Source organism: Ictalurus furcatus, chromosome 18 (assembly GCF_023375685.1).
Source record: "Ictalurus furcatus strain D&B chromosome 18, Billie_1.0, whole genome shotgun sequence".
NCBI classification, from domain to species: domain Eukaryota; kingdom Metazoa; phylum Chordata; class Actinopteri; order Siluriformes; family Ictaluridae; genus Ictalurus; species Ictalurus furcatus.
In genome coordinates this window covers 7,028,910-7,050,185 of record NC_071272.1, presented here as the reverse complement: position 1 = coordinate 7,050,185, position 21,276 = coordinate 7,028,910, and the positions used below count along the sequence as shown (strand labels likewise).

The following is a 21,276-nucleotide window of genomic DNA, read 5'->3' as shown; positions in this document are numbered from 1 at the left end:
CCAATACACACAGACATACTTTATAAATGAAGTATTTATGCATTATTTTTTATGGATTCACTGAATTAAACTACAGTCCTAAATGAATAATAAAAACTCGCTTTCACTGCACCTTGTGGTTTCTGTTACTCACTGTCTTTAGGAATATTATTTTACTTGTGTTACTTTTGATCATAGTGTTTTAATTTGACATTACAAACATTATCTTACGCGTGCTCCCACTGTGTGTCACCGCGTCTACACTGCACGTGAGGAGTAACGCGGCCTCGTTGCTAATAGATCACTTCCGTTACAATTAACAACAGAATTTACACTAGTACAGCATATAATGTCAAACTTAAATTAAACTAAACCTGTTAAGCAACACGTGACAGCATCACTGTCGTGCTTCCGTGCTACGCAAACTCCGCTTTATAAAGTTTGATCTTCTCCGCGGTGTTTAATATAAAATGCTCCCCTGTCTTAGAGGACTTGGAGATCGCACACTTTCTTCCTCAGTCACTTGATGATTACGCCTCCGTCTGATGGTGACTGAGGTTGTGTTGGGAATAAAAGGTAACGGTGACATAAACAGTAAGCTGAAAAAAGTCATTGTTAGTGACTCTGGGTATTCTGGCTGGTAAGCTACCGGCGTCGCATTGCGTGCATATGAATTCATGCGACACTGACTAGGAAGCGGCTTAGTTCCGTTTAGTAAAAAAAAACCTGCTAGTGTTCTATTTGAGATGATATTACCTTTCTAAAATTCACACACTAGACGTTAGAATATACAATGCAAGTGTACAGTACGTCATTTAGGACACAACTTTAGTATTTACTCTCCGAAGCGTGTTTTCAGAACAGAAGTAACATAATGAGTAAATCTCCCCCATGCCGCGCGCAGACCAACTAATCAATAATGAGATTGGTTGACAATGATTTTCATTATGGATTTTATCGATTAGTTGTTGCAGCTCTAGTTGGCACCTTATCTAGGGTGTCCCCCTGCCTTGTGCTACAGAGCTGACTGTTTTATTGTCGAAATCGACCCTTGCCTCAAATTGTTGTATACTTGCAGTTTATGCTACAGTCCTTAACTTCATAATAAGTTTTATTTTAAATCCAGTGTGTGCATTCATGAGAGAAACTCTGTGGTTTTTATTTATTTATTTAAAATAAACTTACAGTAAAGGAAATGCCTGGCATTTCACCACACTAGCTGTTCTTACTGAATTGACATAATACACCAAGTTCCTCTTTCTGGTTTATAAGCAGCTGATCTAGCACTTCACTTTAAACCAAAAGGTTGTGTAATGTGCTTTTTACGGTAATCTTGCACTCTAATCATGTGTTGGAAAAAGCTGTTTTTGCAAAGAAATACTTATGACTGCTACCTGGGGTCAAGGCTGAAGACAAAGAGAAAGTTTAGTATTGCAGTGTCTTTTCTATTGCTTTCTGACACTCTCTAGAGGGAAGATTTGAGCTGCAGGCAGCAAAGTGTGGAAAGTCCCGCACAGTCCAGCTGACCGTAAACTAGACTAACGTTAACAAGTGGTTTTGGTGCTTCCATACAGAGAAGCCCTGTGTTGACCAACACAGCTAGCTTTGCTTTCTTTTTTAAATATTTTTTTGCTTTAGATACAGGAACTGATGTATATTTTCAACACGGGGGGAATTTAGCCCCTCTGTCGTCATTAAACAGCTAACACTGAAATTACCATGAATGTAAATATCATATCGTTCATTTATAATATGATTCAATGTCTCATTCATGTTCTGCTTCAGCTAGTGTAGGATTTTTCCTCAGGTGGAAAAAGCAGGTGATGTCCTTTTTTTTTTCTTCTTTCATGGAGAAGGCTCTATGCCAGAGTGAAAAGCAATCACAGTAGTGGGGGGAAAAACATGTGAAAACAATACTGGTTTATATTACTGAAAAGCAAAATCTTCACTGCATTGTACTCTTAATGTACAAGGAAACTTTACTGGGGGAGGAAACCCAGAGTACTTGGAAGAAACCCCTGAAGCACTGGGAGAGCATGCAAGCTTCATGCACAAAGGGCAGAGGTGGGATTTGAATTCCCCAATCCAAGTGGTGCTAACCACTAACCCACACAAAGTTCTCTAACATTGTACATATAACAAATCCGGGGGTGGGGGAGTCATTTATATATATATATGTGTGTGTGTGTGTGTGTGTGTGTGTGTGTGTACATTTTCTAGTTTCCAAAAATACATTTCTCTTCTCTTCCAATTCCAAGCTTTGCCATTTGTTACAAGATCTGAAATGTTTTCTCTGATATCTGATCCACTTTTTTTTTTTTTTTGGCTGGTATAGACCCAATACTGATACTAGGTATCGGAACGATACCAACGAAATAATTTATTATAAGGAAACTGCTGACTCCAACAGTTCTGCTTAACATGTTTTGGCTGGAACAAAAAGTCCCTAATATAATTTCACTGTGCGTAAATAAACAGGCATAGCTCATTATGGGAAGCAATTAATCTATCATTATGGTTACATTTCTTTCCATTTGACAATGACGTAATAGATGTTTTTATTTTCCCCATTTAAACTTCATCTAAAAGCATTGTGAATCATTCAGGATTATACACTTATGGTACATGTACAACTACACCTAATTTTCTGAAAGGAGTCATCTACATAAATATGAACTCACCCCTACACTAAAAGTCTAAATCACACATTTACTGCGTGTTTATTTTGGATCACGTCTTTGTTCGGGTTTCAAAATCCGGTCACACCACTTCCCCTGAGTCTGAAAAAAAACTAGAGAGGGTAATCGGATTGTTTGTGCCGTTGTAGCCTCCAGTGCCAAAACTAAGACGCAAACATCAGGCGTCAAACTTGCAGCTGAAATAAATTTTTTTCTTCATATTTTCAAATTGTTCCTTGAACAGTAACTAACTCGTGTGGGTAAGCATGTGTGTCTCAGATTGCGCTACAACTTTGAATGTTCTGCAATAGAGATCTTCACGAATATATTGCATATTCTCCTGATTTGTCTGTTGTATACATTTCGCATGCATGCATTCAGTCCGTGAGAGCTCTTGCTACATGTATAGCCTGATTATACTGAGCCGTTTACTCCTTTATTTGGCATTTGAGCATGTTTCAAACAGAACACGAGACAGCAACTGAACTAACCGTTGCAAGACTTAGCAAGACGCAACATGCTCTAGGGTTTGCCTATGACCGATTTTATTTTTTTTTATTTTTTTATTTTTTCACCACAACCAGCTGACTGATTTTATGGGACGTGAACAGTGCGGTTGTGTAAGATGTTTCTAATGAGGTATTTTCTTAATAATCCTGAGAAAGAAATTCCCCTTTTTTACCCTTGGAGAATGTTTCATTGAGTGGAACGTGACACACCCCACTCTATATTTACTATAAACACTAGCCTACAGAAGGCCATATTCTCAAATGTTTTACATCTAGGGAGACCTTTACCTGTAAAACTAACAAACTAGCTATAACTAATTACTGTGTACTATTACTATTATTTTGCGAATAATATTTTGGTTATTTTTGGAGCTATAGAGATTTTAATCCTAATAACTTCAACACCAAAACATACAGTACTGTGCAAAAGTCTTTTTTAAAGAAATGCTATAAAACAAAGATGCCTTCAAAAATAATGCAATGTCAAGCTTTTCTGCAAAATGCAGAAAACTGCTTATCCTACACAGGGCCACAAGGAGCCTATCCCCGGGGACTCGGGGCACTGCAATCCATTGCAGGGCACAATAGCACACTACAGACAATTTAGAGATGCCGATCAGCCTTCAACACATGTCTTTGGAATGGGGAGGAAACCAGAGTACCCGGAGGAAACCCCCGATGCACGGGGAGATCATGCAAGCTTTGTGCACACAGGGTGGAGGTGGGAATCAAGCCCTCAACCCATGGAGATGTTGGGCAAACATGTTAACCACTAAATTACTGTCTGTGTGGTATTTCAAATGTTCCCTGCATTTCTGTATGGCTTTCTGAATGGGTTTTCTCTGGGTCCTAAGGCTTTCTCCCAACTTCCAAAAAACATACCAGTAGATACTCTGCCTACATGCAATTGCCCCTAGGTGTGAATGTGTGTGTGTGTTTCAGATCCACCCTAACATGATTAATGACAGGATTAACTAACAGGATTAATTATTTATAGGCCGACGTTTGGAGTTTGGGTTTTTGAGGTTTGGGTTAAATTCAGTCAACCGAGACTCCCCCTGGCTATGCTTCCTTGGATGTCTCTTTTGAGATTGACAGGGTGTTTGTGTATTTTTTTTATTATTTATTTATTTATTTTTAAATTTATCACACCTACCCATCTGCAGTCTGCTTGCAGAACTTCCTCAATCAACCTTCGTCATGAAGAGAAGAACTCTCATCTCTAATATTGTTCAATTTGGTTTGGAAAGAAGTTGCATTAAAAGTTTAAATTAGATTCAGTTTTTCCCTTGCAGGATCACTAGGAGCACAACAAATCCATGTCACTACACACACACTCACACACACACTCACACACACACACACACACACACACACACACACACCCCTTTATTCCCCAGTGTACTGTTTCTGAGAAAGACCACGGGTCATATTAACGGGCTGTGGCTTCCTGTTTACTATGCATGATGCAGACCTGGTGCTGTCTGATACTGTTGTTGCTCATAACAGATGCAGTGTCTAATCATTACTGGTATAAGGAACAAAGATTTGACCGTGCACTTTCAGTGCAGGAAATACTTATTTCCGTATTTACGCAAAAAAGAATTTCTGGGAAGTCTGAGAGAAATGGAAAGTGAAAGTAAAACACCCTTGTCCCTGAAGGCAAGCTCTTTGTCAGATTTTTGCTTGAACTTGTGTTCATATGTTAGCAGGGCTGTATAAAAGGGCAATTATTTACAGATTACAATAATGCACTTGTGTCAGTGACTTATTTTCCTGTCATGCAAGCAACAGAAACGTATAGAAGGGCTCGACATTGTGAAAAAGATCGTGGCTTCTATTATGCACATTTTATATTTATTCATAATACAAAATATGAGCTGTGTTTTACAGTTATCACATTAATATACAGGATATGCACACTATATGACCAATAGTATGTGGACACCCCTCCTAATGATTGAGTTCAAGTATTTCAGCCAGACCCATTGCTAATGTGCTCTAGCTATGCAATCACCATAGACAAGCAGTGTCTGTAGAATGGGTCATACTGAAAAGCTCAGTGACTTTTTAAATGTGGCACTGGTATAAAATGACATCTTTTTACTTCATGCCAGTTGGTGAGTTCTGCCCTGCTAGAACTGCCCAGTTCAACTGCAATTGCTATCTATTATTGTGAAATGGAAGGGTCTAGGAGAAACAAGTAGTCAGCCATTAAGTGGTAGACCATGAAAAGATATGTTCTAACCTGCCTCTGGAAGCATCATGAACGCAGGAACTGTGCCTCAGGTGCTTCACAAAATTGGCTTCCATGGCCGAGCAGCTGCATACACGCCTAAGATCGCTAGGCGCAGTGCCAAGAGTCAGCTGAAGTGGTGCAAAGCACCGACGCTGGACTCTGTAGTAGTGGAAACGTGTTCTATGGACTGATGAATCGTGTTTTGTTTGTCTGATAAATCCAAGTTTGGTGAATGCCAGGAGAATGCTACCTAGCAGAATTCAGCGTACCAAGAGTAAAGTTTGGTGGAGGATATGCGTGTTTTTTTTTTTTTTTTTGAAATATATATTATATAATACATTGCACATGGGATATGGAGAAATAAATACATGTCTATCAAATACATATAGTAAACATGGATTTTATTCAAAACACAATGATATGTCATACAAATAGTGCAGTACAAAAGTTTTGGTCCATGTCAGTCTTTTGTGGTGACGGAAAATGCGTCAATTATTGCTGTGCTTTCCTTACTTGGTTAAGAGAAGTTGCTTGAGTCATTAAATCCCGGCAGAGGTTGTGCAATTAATACAGAAGAAACGGAAATCCAATAAAAGAAAAACATCTTTACAGTCAGTACAGATGTGTCTTAGTATATACATTTAAGCTATTATACAGAAATGTACAGAAAGCTGAAATTATAAACACTGCTCTGGTGCACATGACACTATTTTAAGCTTCTTTTTTTATGTGCAATATAAATTACATAAATTAACCATTGCATAAAAGTTTTTCTCTGTTTTTATGTACAGGTGATGGCGCATTGCTGTATCAAACAGGGCTTAGCGATATGGCAAAAAATATCATGTTGCAATATTCTTAAAATACATTTTAATCATCGTGGTACTGAGTTCTGATGACTTTTGATTGAGGTAAAAACAAAAAGTGCCATCAAAACATTTAAAACCTCTAATGGAGAAAGAGAAACTAAATTACAAAATGTATACTATATTACAAAAACAGACTTACAGGAGACAGAATTACAAAATGGAAATGGAGAAATATTTGTTCCTATTTATTGTTCGACGCACAAATTTTTGAAAATGTTTTGCAGCTTGTCGTATATATCCTGTAAGTAAAATAAAGCTTGGAAGGATGTAGCAAAGCTGGTTGGTGCTTCTGGGGTGTGTGTGTGTGTGTGTGTGTGTGTGTGTGTGTGTGTGTGTGTGTGTGTGTGTGCATAGCTAGTACATTTGCTAACAAAGTTCAAAGCCTAGCGTGCAATATAAATTAAAATGGTTATCCTTTGGAGTTGTGCATGTTTATATATATATATATATATATATATATATATATATATATATATATATATATATTAAAATTAATTGTAGCTATTGTTTCAAACGAATGCTGGACGTTGCATACCCACGAGACAAAACTCAAGCAACACTAGCAACCTTTCACTCTCTAGTGGGACATTATGTAGGATTTTAAAACAGTTCCTTGAATCTGAACACTCCTTCGAGAACTCATGCTTGCACAGGGAGCGTATGAAGCCTCATTACCTTCCTGTCCGTTTCTCCCAGGATGCCGTGCTCTCCAGGGCACGCTGTGATCAGCACCCTGCATGTGCATCTCTCTCTTAGAAACTTAATAAGCGACTTATCCAGTTCTCTGTCCCCTTCTTTATAACCGTCCAGTATGACGAGATTGTCCCCGTCCCCTAGAAGAATGTCTTTTAGTTTGTTCATCTGCAGTCCTGCTTCTGCTGGGATCTTGGAGTTAACCATTTGGAAGAACTCCCCTCCATCTCCCTTGACGTCTACTAAAATCACAAGCTGGAGCTTTTGGATGTTGAAAAGGTCTAAACTGGACTGATCAGCCCAAGACCAAGCCAGGGTTTGGGCTATGAAGGTTTTACCGGCCCCTTCTTTCCCCTCCAGAAGCACAGTTTCCCTCGGGCCTGGGAGGATGGAGTGGATGTCGACATGCTGGTTTTCTCTGTAATGTTCAAAATAGCTTACGTTAATTATCTAGGTAATTCATTAGCACTTGTCAGACAAAGTACTAGTATTAAGCATGCTGTAGTATCACAAAATGGAGTGCTGGAAAACACACGAGCATGATGATCACTGACAGCATAACGATTCAGCCCTGTTGCTATGAAACGCATACATTATTCATTGTGAAAACGGATACCACACACAGTGTGTGCTATGTTTGGCAGAAATCAAACGGTCATCACCCTCATAACCATCTCCACAGTGAAGCATAATAGTGGTAGCGTCATGCTGAGACTATTCCTTGGCCTCTTAGTTGCTTCTCTGACTAATGCCCTTATTACCTGGATGCTGATTTTTGGTGGATGGCCTCCTCCAGGCAGAGTTGTGTTCTGCCTTTTTTTTTATTATTATTATTATTATTATTATTATTATTATTTAAAAATGTATAAATAATGGGGCTTTATTCATTTAACTAATAATATTTTTTTATTATTTATTATGTGGCTTCGGATACGTGTTTCATACCAAGAGAGGAGAATGACTATGCAATCATAGCTGTTCTTTTTATTTGTAAAACATTTGCAAACTATATTTTGATTTTCCACTTGATTTAATACAATGGGATATTTTGTGTAGATTTATGGCGTATAATCCTGATTACTTTCATGTCACTTCTAGGTTATAACACTACAAAATGTGAAAGTCGGATGAATACTTATTCAAGGCACTGTAAATGTACTTTCGCTTTGCAAACATCTGCAAATCAACAGAAATGTCTTTATCCGGAGTTGGAAGGTTAGACTAGGGAGGATAATCATGTCCATCTGTTTCAGTCATGTGATTTCTGCTGGGTTTTGACTCTGCAGTGTTTATACATTGACTTAGGAATTGCAGAGCTTTCTCATTTTAAAATCTTTTGCAGTGTGATGAGTTTTATACAATGGGATCCTACGGTTTTCCTTCCTGACTTCCCACATTATCTGCTCTCACTCATGAAATATGCCCTTGAGAAGAGGTCATATTTTAGTTTTTTAATGCTGGTGAGTAACATGTGGGAGAAATGATTGTACCAGTGTTCATCAGGCTCGAATACTTTTTTTCACTATCAGCTGCTCTGATTTATTTATTTAGTTGTTGGGGTGTTTTTTTTTGTTTGTTTGTTTTGGTTTTTTTCATTCATCTAATTGCAGTATGCCCATTTGTTAGTTTTTTGTTGTTGTTGTTGTTTTTAAATGGTAGCTGTGTTACTCCAACATTTATGGTAGGAGTAGGCTTCAGCTCAGGTGCTACATTCTAAATGAATATAAACTAAATTACACTGCACAAGTACACTTGCATTAAGATCAGGACTATAACAAAGGTCAGCTCCAGAGACTACTACGGCAACACTCGAACCCAGGGCAAAAACTAAACTATGCTCTGCCAATTCTGGTCCTTGGAGAGCTGTTTTGGCTGCGCAAACATAATCTTCAGATTTGTCATTTCCGGACTGATTTTTTGTCTTGATGTTATCAACAATGAGCATACCAGTCTGATTAATTACCAATGAACAGGACTGTTCACTCGTGATCCTCTCTAAACCGGAATGACCGAGCAACTAGTTTCCTCAGAGCCCACCTTTTAATCATATCAGCACAATGAACTGCACTTCCTTTCACACTGCCTTCTTTCCTTTTCAGTAAAGCCACCCCCCCCCCCCCCCACACTCTCGCTCTATTCCTCTGGCCCCTGTTTTCATGTAGAGAAGGAGGAAAAAGTCATACCCAGAGAGAAGTCTATGTGGGAGTGTGAAATCAGTCTTCGTCTCTGTAGTTTTGTTAAACTCTGCATATTTTTGCTTTAGCACGTCTTGCACATTATCTGTTTTTCCATTCCAAGTGATGGGTCCCAAACATTCACAGAGGGGGCGGGGTGAGGGTGAGGGGGCGGGGCAAGATAAACAATGTCAAATGTCTCAAATGAATCATGCATGGAAAGAACATGGACTGGAAAAAATGTATGTCAACGCTCTTTGATAATTTTATCTATGGATTGTGAGCGGTAAACCATATTAAGTGTCATCACAAAAAGGAAAAAAAAAACAAGAATACTTACACTCTGATGTAAAAGTCAGAGAATCGAATCTGGAGTTAGACTTTGAAAGTAAATCTGGAGGACAGAGGGGGGAACAACAATAAAACACATTAATGGGTGTAGATCATTCTTGGTTAGTTATAGAATAGTTAGTGTAGTGATCAGAGTCCCGGAGTGGCATCTTGTTAAACGTTGGCGCTGTCGGTTTTTACACCACATTCTCAAATCTGATTGGTCAGAAGGTGTTGAATTTTCTATAACAGCAGTTTTGACAGTAGTGCAGCTGCAAATCACAGGTTTATATTAATGCGCTTGTTCTAATGGTTCTCGTTTCTATAGTAACAACGATAAGATTTGTACAGTGGATGCTCAACGTAAACTTCCCTTTTTTTTTCCTTTTTTTTTTTTTTTTAAATGTAAGTGTGAATGTTGATGCAGTGAAGTTTTCTGTGAAGACACATTTACTTGACATTTATGGAAGTTCCAACCATTGTTTTTTTTTTTAAAGTCTTGGTTCTCAAAGTCTGGTCTGGGAATCCCAAGGGGTTTGTGACAGACACATGTAATTTTAGTACCTTTTTTTTTTTTTTTTTTAAGACTTTACAACCATGGAGATCTTTTATTTTTATTATTATTATTATTATTATTATTATTATTATTAACTATCGATTGTTTCAGTTATTATTTAGGTACAGTAATGGGAACAATTCACTGGTCACTTGAACTGTTTTGTTTTGTTTTTTCCTTTTTAAACGCTCAGTGTGTTTATTTTGAATGTTGAATGTGCTTGTTTTCAAATCTAAAGCAAATCTAAACATTTTATGCATTTACATACATTTAATATAATATGTAAAATATCTGCATTACATTTTCAAAATCTAGATATAAAGGTACATATTCGCCTAGTGTGTTTAAAATCTGAGTAGTATGTTTGAGCACCCCTATTTTGAAAGTACATTATTTTGGCTGGATTTTATGGCAATCCTATAATTCAATTCACTGGAGGAGAATTAAATACTACTACTACTACTGGACAGACACTGTCACTTTCATGACAAACATTACCACAACTGTAGCTGTTGTACTACAGCCTGAAAGCTATAGCTTGAGCATCCAGTATATTATTAGTGCTGTCTCTGTTTAAAAAGTCAAAGTGGTGCGAGCTGACTAAAAGATTGTTCATTTAGCTGTACTCAGCAGTCAGTGAGTCAAGAATGTGACGATTTTAAATCTGATAGCTCAGCGGTTCTCTCTGTCAACACCCAACCTGTTTTCTGAGCTCTACCTGATTCAGTTCTGTGGGTTGGAAGAGTCAGATATGTTGTCTTGTATGAGGTTTTGGTGGGAATCACTCTGTCATTTATATGTGGTGAGGTGTTAACTTTCCCCTGGTCTTCAGTTTTGACATAAGTACATTTGATATATTCAGCGGTACTTACGGTCAGTTGACGTAACAGTCAGATTTTGTAGAGGTGATTCACATTCCTCAGATGAGATGTCCATTCTTTTTTGCCCTGTGAAAATGTTTTTCAGTTTGAGATGTACAGTGTTTCACTTGTACTGTGATACTATATTTATTAACCCTCTACTGCATAAATTATTAGTTGTATTAAAGAATAAAAAAAAAAATTATTACTTGAATTAGTTCACATGAGGGTGGTTGGTAAATTGTTGCCGTATGGTGGAGAGTATCGTATAGTCAAAAATAACACAATGTAGAATTGGCAACACAGTGCAGTTAAAGGTTATTTGTGGATATTTCAGAATCATAATCATGTACAGATCACAAAGACATGAGGATATCTGCCCCCATCCCCATCAATAACCCGATTCAGCTCATGATAGAAGGAACATTGAACAGGAAGTTAAAGCCTGTCTGGACTTCAGCACATACAGTACTATGTTCTAGACAAACAAACTCTCTTGGAATTACAAAATGTGAAAAATTTGTAATTAATCAGTCATTCATTCATCTTCAGTAAACAGATTATCCTGGTCGGGGTCGCAGTGGATCCCAGGAACACACGCATTCGCGCTCATTCACGTCTAGGAGTAATCTAGTCGCTGATCCACATGAATGCCCTTGGAAAGGGAAAGGAAACTGGAAAACCCCGCTGGAGGGAACCCACAGCAATAAATGGAGAACAGGTGAAAGTCAAACACTACCTGCCCCCCCCCCCCCCCCCACACACTATTAATCATATCTTTCTAAATTATTTAAAGGTTTCTACACCTCATTCCGGAGCCAGAAAACTAGTTTTGATGTAACGTTGCTGGAGACCGAAGAGGTTTAAAAAAAAAAAAAAAAATCCAGTGCATGAAATCAAGCTAATTAAAGAGGACCTTTACATGTAGTGTGGTTTTAGATCATGTCTCACGGAAATCCCCAGAGATCAGTCGTCTTATGCAGGTAACTAGTTTCTGTTTTCACGTGTACAAACATTCACTGTGGTCATATGACATGACAATGAGGAAAAAAAAATTTTTTGGTATGTCCTAATGACAGTGCAGAAATTCTATAGAAAGAACCTTAAATTATTGTTGCCTGATGAAATCTCACAATGAGGAACTAAAAATACTGTGGCTCACCATTGGGGTGGGGGGGACTGCTATGAACACTGCACTAAAAACCAACTGCTATTTTAAAACTTGAGTGGGAAATACAGAATACACGAACAAAGCAGAAGGAGTGACGTGTATGTGGATCAGAGTGATGTGTGAATGTATATTTTATGAATATGTAATAGAATTCAGCAGTAGAGATTACATGGGAAAGAGGGGGAGGACAAAACGTAAAGACAAACCTTTCTTTCTCCTGCGGAGAATCAGCAAGGCCAAGACTAAACCCACACACATCACGATTATCACGGCAATAGCTGCGTATCCTGTGGTCAATTTACTGTTCTCTGGAATTTCATCTGCAGAACAACAACAAAAAAAGCAGTCCTGACTTAACCACAATGATTACTACATAAATCTCTACCTGGTTATTGAGTAATTAACTGAGGGATGTTATTTTAAATCGGTGTACAAGTACAGAAGCTTTAGTTTTAGGGTTTATTAGGTATTACTAGATATTAGCTAGAAATCATTAATGTGCTAGCATGGCTGGACGAATCAGTCCATGAGTGTGATGCAGCTTGACCCTATGGCATGCTACTCGTTCTAAATCCCACCGCCTGCTGCGCTACAAACATCGACTTTTGCTAGTTAGATTAATTAGCATGAAGACGGATGGGCATTTTAGAATTTGGAACACACAGGTATGCAGAGTAAAAAAAGGGTCATACAGTAACTCTCATGCTAGGACAATAAAATAGACACTAGCCAGACTCAAAAATCTTTTTTACGTCTGAACCTTGGCCAATGACTTGCTGAATTTTCGAAGAAGGCGCAAATACATGGTTCATACTTCAGACACTTCCTTAGAAAGGGATAATGACTATAAGCAAGATGCCGTTCTGCAGGAATTTCTATATTCATTTGTGTCTGTATTAATGGACTAAACTAGCTAATTAGTGCGACATAATTTATTATGTTTTAGCCTAGGTGATCAGGTTTCTTGGCAACTAAATTGTGCAGCATCCTGTGAAATTTTTTATTATTATTATTTTTATTTTTTTCCAGAACCCGGTATTTCATTTCATTTCCCTTTCGATTCTTGTACTAACTTGCCTTTGTTAGCATAGGTACCAGCTTATATGAGCTCGACTGACATTCCTTTATGCTTGCAGTTATTTGTGATTTTAGCCAATGATTATGATAGATATGTAATCTGATGGAAGCTATAATCCATTCGGAATGTATGACTAGTGGAAAATCAGATTTTCCTATTAATGCTGAAATTCTGCCAGAGATAAGACCTGGCAGTGATTGAGTTATTTTGTGAGTAACTTGAGTCATAAATAGTAAGTCTGAAACAAGTCATAAGCATTGAAAAATGTGAGGCAGGTTATCGGTTGTAGTTGTGTACTTGGTGACTCATAAATCTCATGGTCATAAACCCGATGCCATGTTTCATAGTTCATGACAGTAACATTACAGTGCACTGGAAATCTAGAGTACAGCACTGTATGTAATGCTTATTTTATACAATAATGCTGTCCCATTTTGTTGAAAAGTGCCAGAAATTCTGAAGTTGACTGTTTATATTGGTTACTGAATGGGTTCCATACTAATTGTTCTTTGCAGATCAAGTGCATTATGGGTATTCAGTATAGCAGTGCATTGTGGGATTTCATGAGCACACTAGATAGCCTTCACTATACTTGTGTACATAGGTACAACATGGCAAAACTGTGGCGTCGTGTGGTTTAAACCACCATTTTTATGATGATTTAGAACCGATTACTGGTTGCTTCTCTTCCTGGTGGTTTTGGTGTGGTTTTGCCAGCTTACAGAACTTGAAGTTCCAGTTAAATTCGCAAATAAAAGTTCAGAGGAAATACTCATTTTCGTTCAAGTGAGTGAGTGATTGATTTTTGATCTAGACTTGCTGCATATACTGTTTAATCATTCATGCAGACACACTATACAGTTACAGTGTGGTGAAAAAACTTAAAGTATAATCTTCCAAAGTCATTTACCATGTTCTGTGCTCACGTGTAATGTTACAACATATTTGCATGAATAGTTTAAAAAAAATAATAAAGAAAGAAAATAAAATCGGTTTAATGCTCACAGAAGACTGTGGTCCTGTGTTGACGTGCATAAAACAACTGCATACCCATGTTTAATACTAGTGAAATGCTTCTCACCTTTTTGTGTGTGTATGTGCTTCTTTTTTTTAAATCAACACTTAAGGTGAAGGCCCACTGTGATCAAATAACATCCCACACAACTAACCTCACAACCACTGTGGTCTAGCACGTTGGCGTGTATATTTGTACATCCATGTTGCTTGGAAATACACATTAGTCATGAATGAATCCGGAACCATCCTCAGTGGCTGAGCACAGTTTCTATAATAAGGATATTCGTTACCAGAAGAAAATTGCCAAGAATTAAGACAATCCCATCGAATTCAAACTTTCAAGAGGGGGCGAATGAAGGAGCTTTGTAACTGTGGATTATTGACGCCACTCTTTTAGCATCCAACTCAAGCGGCTTAATGGCACTGGAAACAAACCAAAACACTCAAAACATGTCAACTCAAACCACTCAAGAGCGTAACTCAAACCAAGCCACTCAAAAGCATGTATCAAACCAAAAACCACCCAAAAGAGCGTAACTCGAACCAAGCCACTCAAAAGAGCGTAACTCGAACCAAGCCACTCAAAAGAGCGTAACTCAAACCAAGCCACTCAAAAGGGCGTAACTCAAACCAAGCCACTCAAAAGGGCGTAACTCAAACCAAGCCACTCAAAAGGGCGTAACTCAAACCAAACCACTCAAGAGCGTAACTCAAACCAAAGCACTCAATACGCTTTAACTCAATCCAATTGACGACACTTAACTTAAACGGCTCAATAGCACTCAAATCAAACTCTAACTCTGCATGGCTGCAGACCTTGGTAGTGAGTCAGTAGAATTTAAGAACACAAACTGCAGTGAAAAAAAAAAAAGAAAAAAAAAAAAAGAACTGCTAATTAAGTACTCATTACACTGCACTTTTGCGTCATCGTTTTCTCAATGTTGCTTACAGTTGCAAGAAACCAAACTAGCTACTAACTAGCCAGCTAATATTAGCTGCAATTTATTACGAACACTACAAATCCATTGTTTGAGATGCCATAGAACACCCACCTGGGATACTGAACGTAGCCGTCTGGCTCGTTTTGCTGTCATCAGTCATATAGGAACAGGTGTAATTGTTGACATCATATGCAACGGACAATCGGCTGGTGACAACAAAAACACCATCGCTGTTTGTTTCATGGCTGCTCTCCGAGCGGTTTGTCAGATCCCTGAGCGTGCCATCACTCCAAGTCACATGGGCCAACGGGAGGCCTTGGGACTCACAGGAAAGCTCCACTTCCTTTTCACTTAGCCTCCTGATGGTCTTCTTAATTGCTTTATATGGTGCTGGTGAACACAAGTTAAAATGTTTTTAAAAAGGGGTTATGGTGACATCGGTTATTGATGGTACACATTATAGTGCAAATGACATGATGAAATTGCACTATATTATGATTGCAATTTGGAGGAAAAAAAAAAACATTTCAAAAGGCAACTTTGCCCATTAAAGCCCCCAAAATCCCAAATTCCATCTAAAAAATTACTCCAAGCTCTGTGTTCAGTATTAAACATTGGCCTGATTGTCTTCATTCCTGATTTAACCTGAAACAGATTCCTATGCTGTAGTGATCTCTAAATGTGTAGCACTTTGCTGATGCAAAGTGTAGCAGTTTGTTGTCTAACATAATGGTGTGTTATTCAAAACAGCCTTTCAGAGACGTTTCTGAGCCGTGACCATACCTTCAAAGAAAACCCTGGTGTGGTCCGATTGCACAAAGACCGTAGTCACAGTAAGTGAACCAAACTATACACTGTGATTTGCAGGCTGGGTGCTGCAGAAATGTGATTTATTCAGAGATACGTGAGACAGCGCACAAATTTCCAGTCAAATTTCCCAAATCCCTTACACCTATAGTGTTATGGATATGTGTCCAATTGGACACAAAACAAACACTTCTGCTGTAATTGTAAAGACAATCCTGTTGCAGAATCTGCATGTCCTTTCAAAACACCTTGTTCCTGTTTCTCTTTACTCTTCTATATCTGTCGAATCTATAATCATTTGTAATCTGGTGTCACTCAGAAGAGGTTCGGTTCCCTTTTGAATCTGCTTCCTCTCAAGTTTTCTTCCTCATACTTTCTCAGGGAGTTTTCCTTGCCACTATTGCCAGTGGTTTGTTCATTAGGGATCTAATCTACATCCGGATTTCTGTAAAGCTGCTTTTGTGACAACTATGCAAACCACCTTAATAGGTCAAACAATCCCCCACTGTGCAGAATATTTTAGTCAAATGGACGTGAAAGTCAAAACATTATCCGATTGATGATCTGGAACAAGATGGATACTTTTGGGCTGCTAGTTTTTAAAGTAAACTGACCTCGGATGGTGAGTTTGGTCTGCTTGTAGTCAACCTCATCCTGGATCACGATGCACTGATAGGTTCCCGAGTCGTTCAGACGAAGCTGGGAGAGCTCGATCACCGCCCGAAATTTCTCTAGCTCCTCCTTCAGGAGCCGCACTCGTGACTGATACTGTACACTGGTGAAGTTGGGGTTCTCATTGCCCTTATCCAGCTGATATACTCCCACTGTCTCTAGGGGACTGACGCGCTGCCAAATGATGGATATGCGCGAGACGCTCGGGACGTGTGAAAAACGGCATCCCATCGTGATTTTATCATGCAGCTCTCCATCGTAGGAATCTTGCTCCGACTCCACAGTGAAGAGGGCTGCCAAAGTTAAAGAAACAAGTGAATAAAACACAAGGGATTCGTCACAAATACAAAGCTCCTCTTTAAGAATACAAGTGAATTCAACAATGCTTCAATTTAGTGTGGCTGAAACAAAGAAGCAGGAGAAAATGCTACACATGCTTTATTAACAGTTAGTAAATTCCAGTCACAATGTCATTATAAGCTATGTGTATGTTATGCACATCATACCTTGTAGGCATGGCCACGTGACAAGGAGCAGTGTCAATATTTCACCCCTCATTGGTACCTGTATTAGGAAAAGAAACAACCCACGCATTCATACACACACAATATATACAACCAATCAGATGTGACCGAGTAACATGGGGAAAGTCACAATTTTCTTTCGGATTTTTGGTATTTTTATATAATAAGTCATCCAAAGCCAGACCTGCTGATGGTCTGCTGATGGTGAACAAGCGGCAAGAGAAAAGATTTCACTTCCCCATTTTAATTTCCCGCTGAAGCTGCTCAGCCAATGTGCTGAATCATTGTTGATTATATCATAATTACACGGCAAAATAGCACGACGAGAATCTGGAAATTAAAGCCGCCTGGAGTCGGATTATACTGCTCCAAATAATTTTGTAAAGTTTTGACTTGCATTTTATACAAAATATATTTCTGAAAACAGACAAACTGAAGCACAGCATATTTTTCTTTTTCACATCTCGACTACAAGGATAACGTCGTACCATTTTTAAAGTCCAACAGCTTGATCAAAGTATGACATTCTCACTTAGTAGGCAAGCTTTTAGACATCTTTAAAAACAAGACTGTTTGGTTTTGACCACCACTGGCTCAATCTCAGCTACTGCTGGTCTTGGACTTGCTTGGACAATGATCTTAACAGCCCTAACCTTTCCTTGGTGCTGGGGTGGTAGTCTTGTCGTCTACCCTTTAATATAATACCCAACCCCCTTTAATATGTATCTTTCAACTGGAATCATAGATACAGTGCAGCTTTAGTAAATATTTTAGGGTACATCATTGGACACTAATGACCTTTCAGAGTAAAGCTTTAAAGGAACACTACATGCTCCTTTCTAGATTAAAGATACAAAAGACGTATGCTAATAACTTCACTCTACAGGCTATACCAGAAAATAGATTGTTGTTGTTGCAACTTTTTCAATACTGCTTTAGGTTTTGTGAAATTCTGCTATTACACATACAACTGTACAACTTTGAGTGAATTGTTTTCTCTGACAGGCTTCATTGGTGGTTGTTTTCTGGCTTAACTCTAAGTGATGATCACTTTTTGCTGACTTGGCATTGCTTTACTATTGCCTTGTCTCGTGTGAAAAGTGGCAAAACTGGCAAATAAATAAATCGAAAAGTCACTGTATCAATGACTATGTGTTTGTCTTTGTCGAATAACATGCTTTTTGTAATCCTTTTATCATTAGTTTTAGATTATCTAGCACATCTGTTAAACAAGTCCCTGTGTAATAAGCTGTTACTATAGATACTACAACATATTGAAGCATTATCATAAACCTATTGTTTAAATTAGTCGGTACTACAGTCATCGAAAATTAGCCCACACCTTCTGACCAGTCAGATTCAAGAATTCTGTTCCTCCTAATCAGGGGGGAAAACCAGCATTACTGTGTCAACCGTGAACTGAAGTCTTCTCAGGTTTACTCAGTCACCCTTGGCAGAATTTCTCTTTAATGCTGTATAAAGGCATGAGCAACCTCATGCCTGTATTTTGTAAGCGTTGACGCTCGTCTTTGCACAGTTCACTGAGCAGAAGAGAAATGGTGCAAAATAAAAATAAACAATCATATGCCTCCAATGCATCACCAACCTTCCTCTGAAAAGAAATGAAAGCAGCAAAGCTTCTGGCTGAGTCTCTGGTCAAAACAGTCTTATGTTACACTTTCTTCCATGTTGGTGCTGTGCTTGTTCTCAGGATTACTCACAGACACAAAGTCAGTCTGTGTTATCTTGATGAGACATCATTAAATTCGAAGCGAAAAGCTTCTTTGGAAAACTGACATGACAGTTCTTTAATCATGCTACTAGATATGAGGAGGAAGTCACATAATACATGCCCAGACTTCTATCTTGAATGACATCCAGAGTTAACACGTATTTTCACATTAGTGAGCCACTTCCTGTGGCACACTGGTGTTATATGGCCTTCATTTGCACATTCAAACCTTATCGGCGTCAATTTTATGACGCCATAAGAGCTGTCTGAGGTGGGCATGGTGGCTTAGCGGTTAGCATGAGTCCTGCCTCTGCCCTGTGTGCAGAGTTTGCTTTGCGGGTTTCCTCTGGGTACTCCGGTTTCCTCCACCAATCCAAAGCATTGTAGGCTGATTTGGCATTTCCAAATTGTCTGTCCTGTCCAGGATGTTCTCCGGCTTGTGCCCAGAGTTCCCTGGAATGGGCTCCAGGCTCCCCGTGACCAAGTGTAGGATAAGCAGTATGGAAGATGGATGGATGGATGGATGGAAGGAAGACCTGTCTTGACTTCAGTACTAACTCCGATTCTTCAAAAAGATTTTTGACAGTATTGCCGTCTCACATCTTTAGGGTCCCTGGTTGGAACCTGAACTTGGTGTACTGTTGCATATGCTCTCTCTGCTGTGTTTTTTCTGTTTGTTTTTTTTCTCCAGTCTTCCCCTAACTTTCCAAAAACATGCAGGTAGACTGATCTAAATTGCGCCTAGGTGTGAACATGTTTTAGTAATGCGCTGCAATGGACTGGTGTCCCATCTGGGGTGAATTCTCTCACCTTGCACCCAGTGTTCCCAGGTTAGTTTCCGGATCCACCATGACCCAGAACATCACTTACTGAAGATAAAGCACTTACTGAAGATTAATGAATGAATGAATGAATGAAAAATAATGGGTTTGTTCCACCTGGTTAAATAAACAGTCATTAAAGCCACTGAAATCCTAGTCTTTGTATAGAATCTTATTAGTTTAAATCATGCCTAGACACAGACTGTTTCTAAAATAAACATATCTACAGTCTCCTTGGTAACCTCCCACATGAGCTAATCTGAAAGTTGACTCAGACATGTTTTGACAAGAATGAAGTTTCCTTTGCCATGAAAAAAAGGGATAAAAGAAACGTGGTTTCGTTTAGAAATTCTCAAATGCGAATACGATTCGTGAATGGAATGAGGTTGGGAAGAATAATGTACATTAACTGAAGACATGTATAACAAAATAATGGTTAACCTTGCAAATATAATGTTAGAGATTTCATCTAGAACCCTAAAATGAGTTTGGTTTGTCCCTCTGGAGTAACCCTTAATGCCCCAATAGAAAAGTAGAATTTGTTAAATACCCTTGGGGAAACTTTTTATTTATTTATTTATTGCCTGTCTCGATGAAGTCTGTGGTCCTTTGTATAGAATATTATTTATTTAAATCATGCATAGACCATAGAATACGTTTCTGTAAATCACCACTACAGATCTGATGACATTCCCCGTTAGTTCATCTGAAAACTAACACCCTTCATGTACTAATGCCAGAAAAATGTTGACTCGGACATGCTTTTACAGGAATCTTTTCTCTTTTTTTTTTCTTCTTTGTAAAGAAGCATAGTAGCAATACACGACTGTTTATGATGGTGTCAGTCATTCAGTTAATTCTTGACAGACTATAAACATCAATCACCTGACCATTAAGACAGTCATGTAGAAATTCAGGAGAAGGATTGTTAATGCGAATTCTTTTCTCTCCAAGGAAGACACCCACACACACACACACACACACACACACACACCCAACCCCCCCAAGACATTTGTTGATAAACATGAGCAAGCTGGAAGAATAATTTAAGGAATAGTAGAAATAAAGTAGAAAACCAGATCAAATGAATGCATCTATGGAAGAAAATTAAAGTAGAAATGTAGGAAGTTTACATAAAAGGTTGATTATTAAATAAGGGAATAAAAATTGCAAACCATAGATGAATATCTGTACTGGTGCATTACTGGTAATTGCAAATAATGTTGTTAATCCTTAAAAAAAAAAAAAAAAAAAAAAAAACAGAAAAAAAAAACAGAAAAGAGAGACAAAGAAAATACCCCCAAATACACACAAATCTTACCGTTCAATTGCTCGTGATTATAAATCCTCAGGTTCAGAGTGTGCTGGTGAACATGTGAGGTTTGCTGAATTTACTCTCTGAGACATCGCGTCAGTAATAACTCTGAGAAAAAGAGCCACGCGCTGTAAATTACAATCAATCTCCGCCTTCCAGCTGGAGAGTGGGCTGTCGCTGTGGAGCGCGCGTGCACACACACACACACACACACGCGCGCGCGCGCGCACACACGCACGCAAGCACATATACGCACAGAGAGAGGGGGAGCTTTAGTCATTCTTTCAAATCCCAAAGCAATTTTGTTATGT

General features: G+C 38.6%; 1 protein-coding gene and 1 long non-coding RNA gene across 3 annotated transcripts in view; one reads left to right on the top strand and one right to left on the bottom strand.

The window, feature by feature from the left end:
- The window catches only part of LOC128621936 (uncharacterized), a 23,669-nt gene extending 8,609 nt beyond the window's left edge, over nt 1–15,060 (top strand). For both annotated transcript variants that reach the window (XR_008388337.1, XR_008388336.1), the window contains one exon: nt 11,440–15,060. This is a non-coding gene — a long non-coding RNA (uncharacterized LOC128621936). The remainder of the gene's footprint in view (nt 1–11,439) is intronic.
- Nucleotides 6,750–21,276, bottom strand: si:ch211-241b2.5 (programmed cell death 1 ligand 1). The gene is made up of 9 exons (XM_053647956.1): nt 20,972–21,276; nt 17,080–17,137; nt 16,516–16,866; nt 15,206–15,484; nt 12,265–12,378; nt 10,900–10,974; nt 9,482–9,535; nt 9,151–9,247; nt 6,750–7,385 (listed from the first exon to the last, which is right to left on the bottom strand). Exons 2-9 carry the CDS (start codon nt 17,129–17,131, stop codon nt 6,914–6,916), a joined length of 1,494 nt encoding a protein of 497 aa, XP_053503931.1. The 5' UTR covers nt 17,132–17,137; nt 20,972–21,276; the 3' UTR covers nt 6,750–6,913.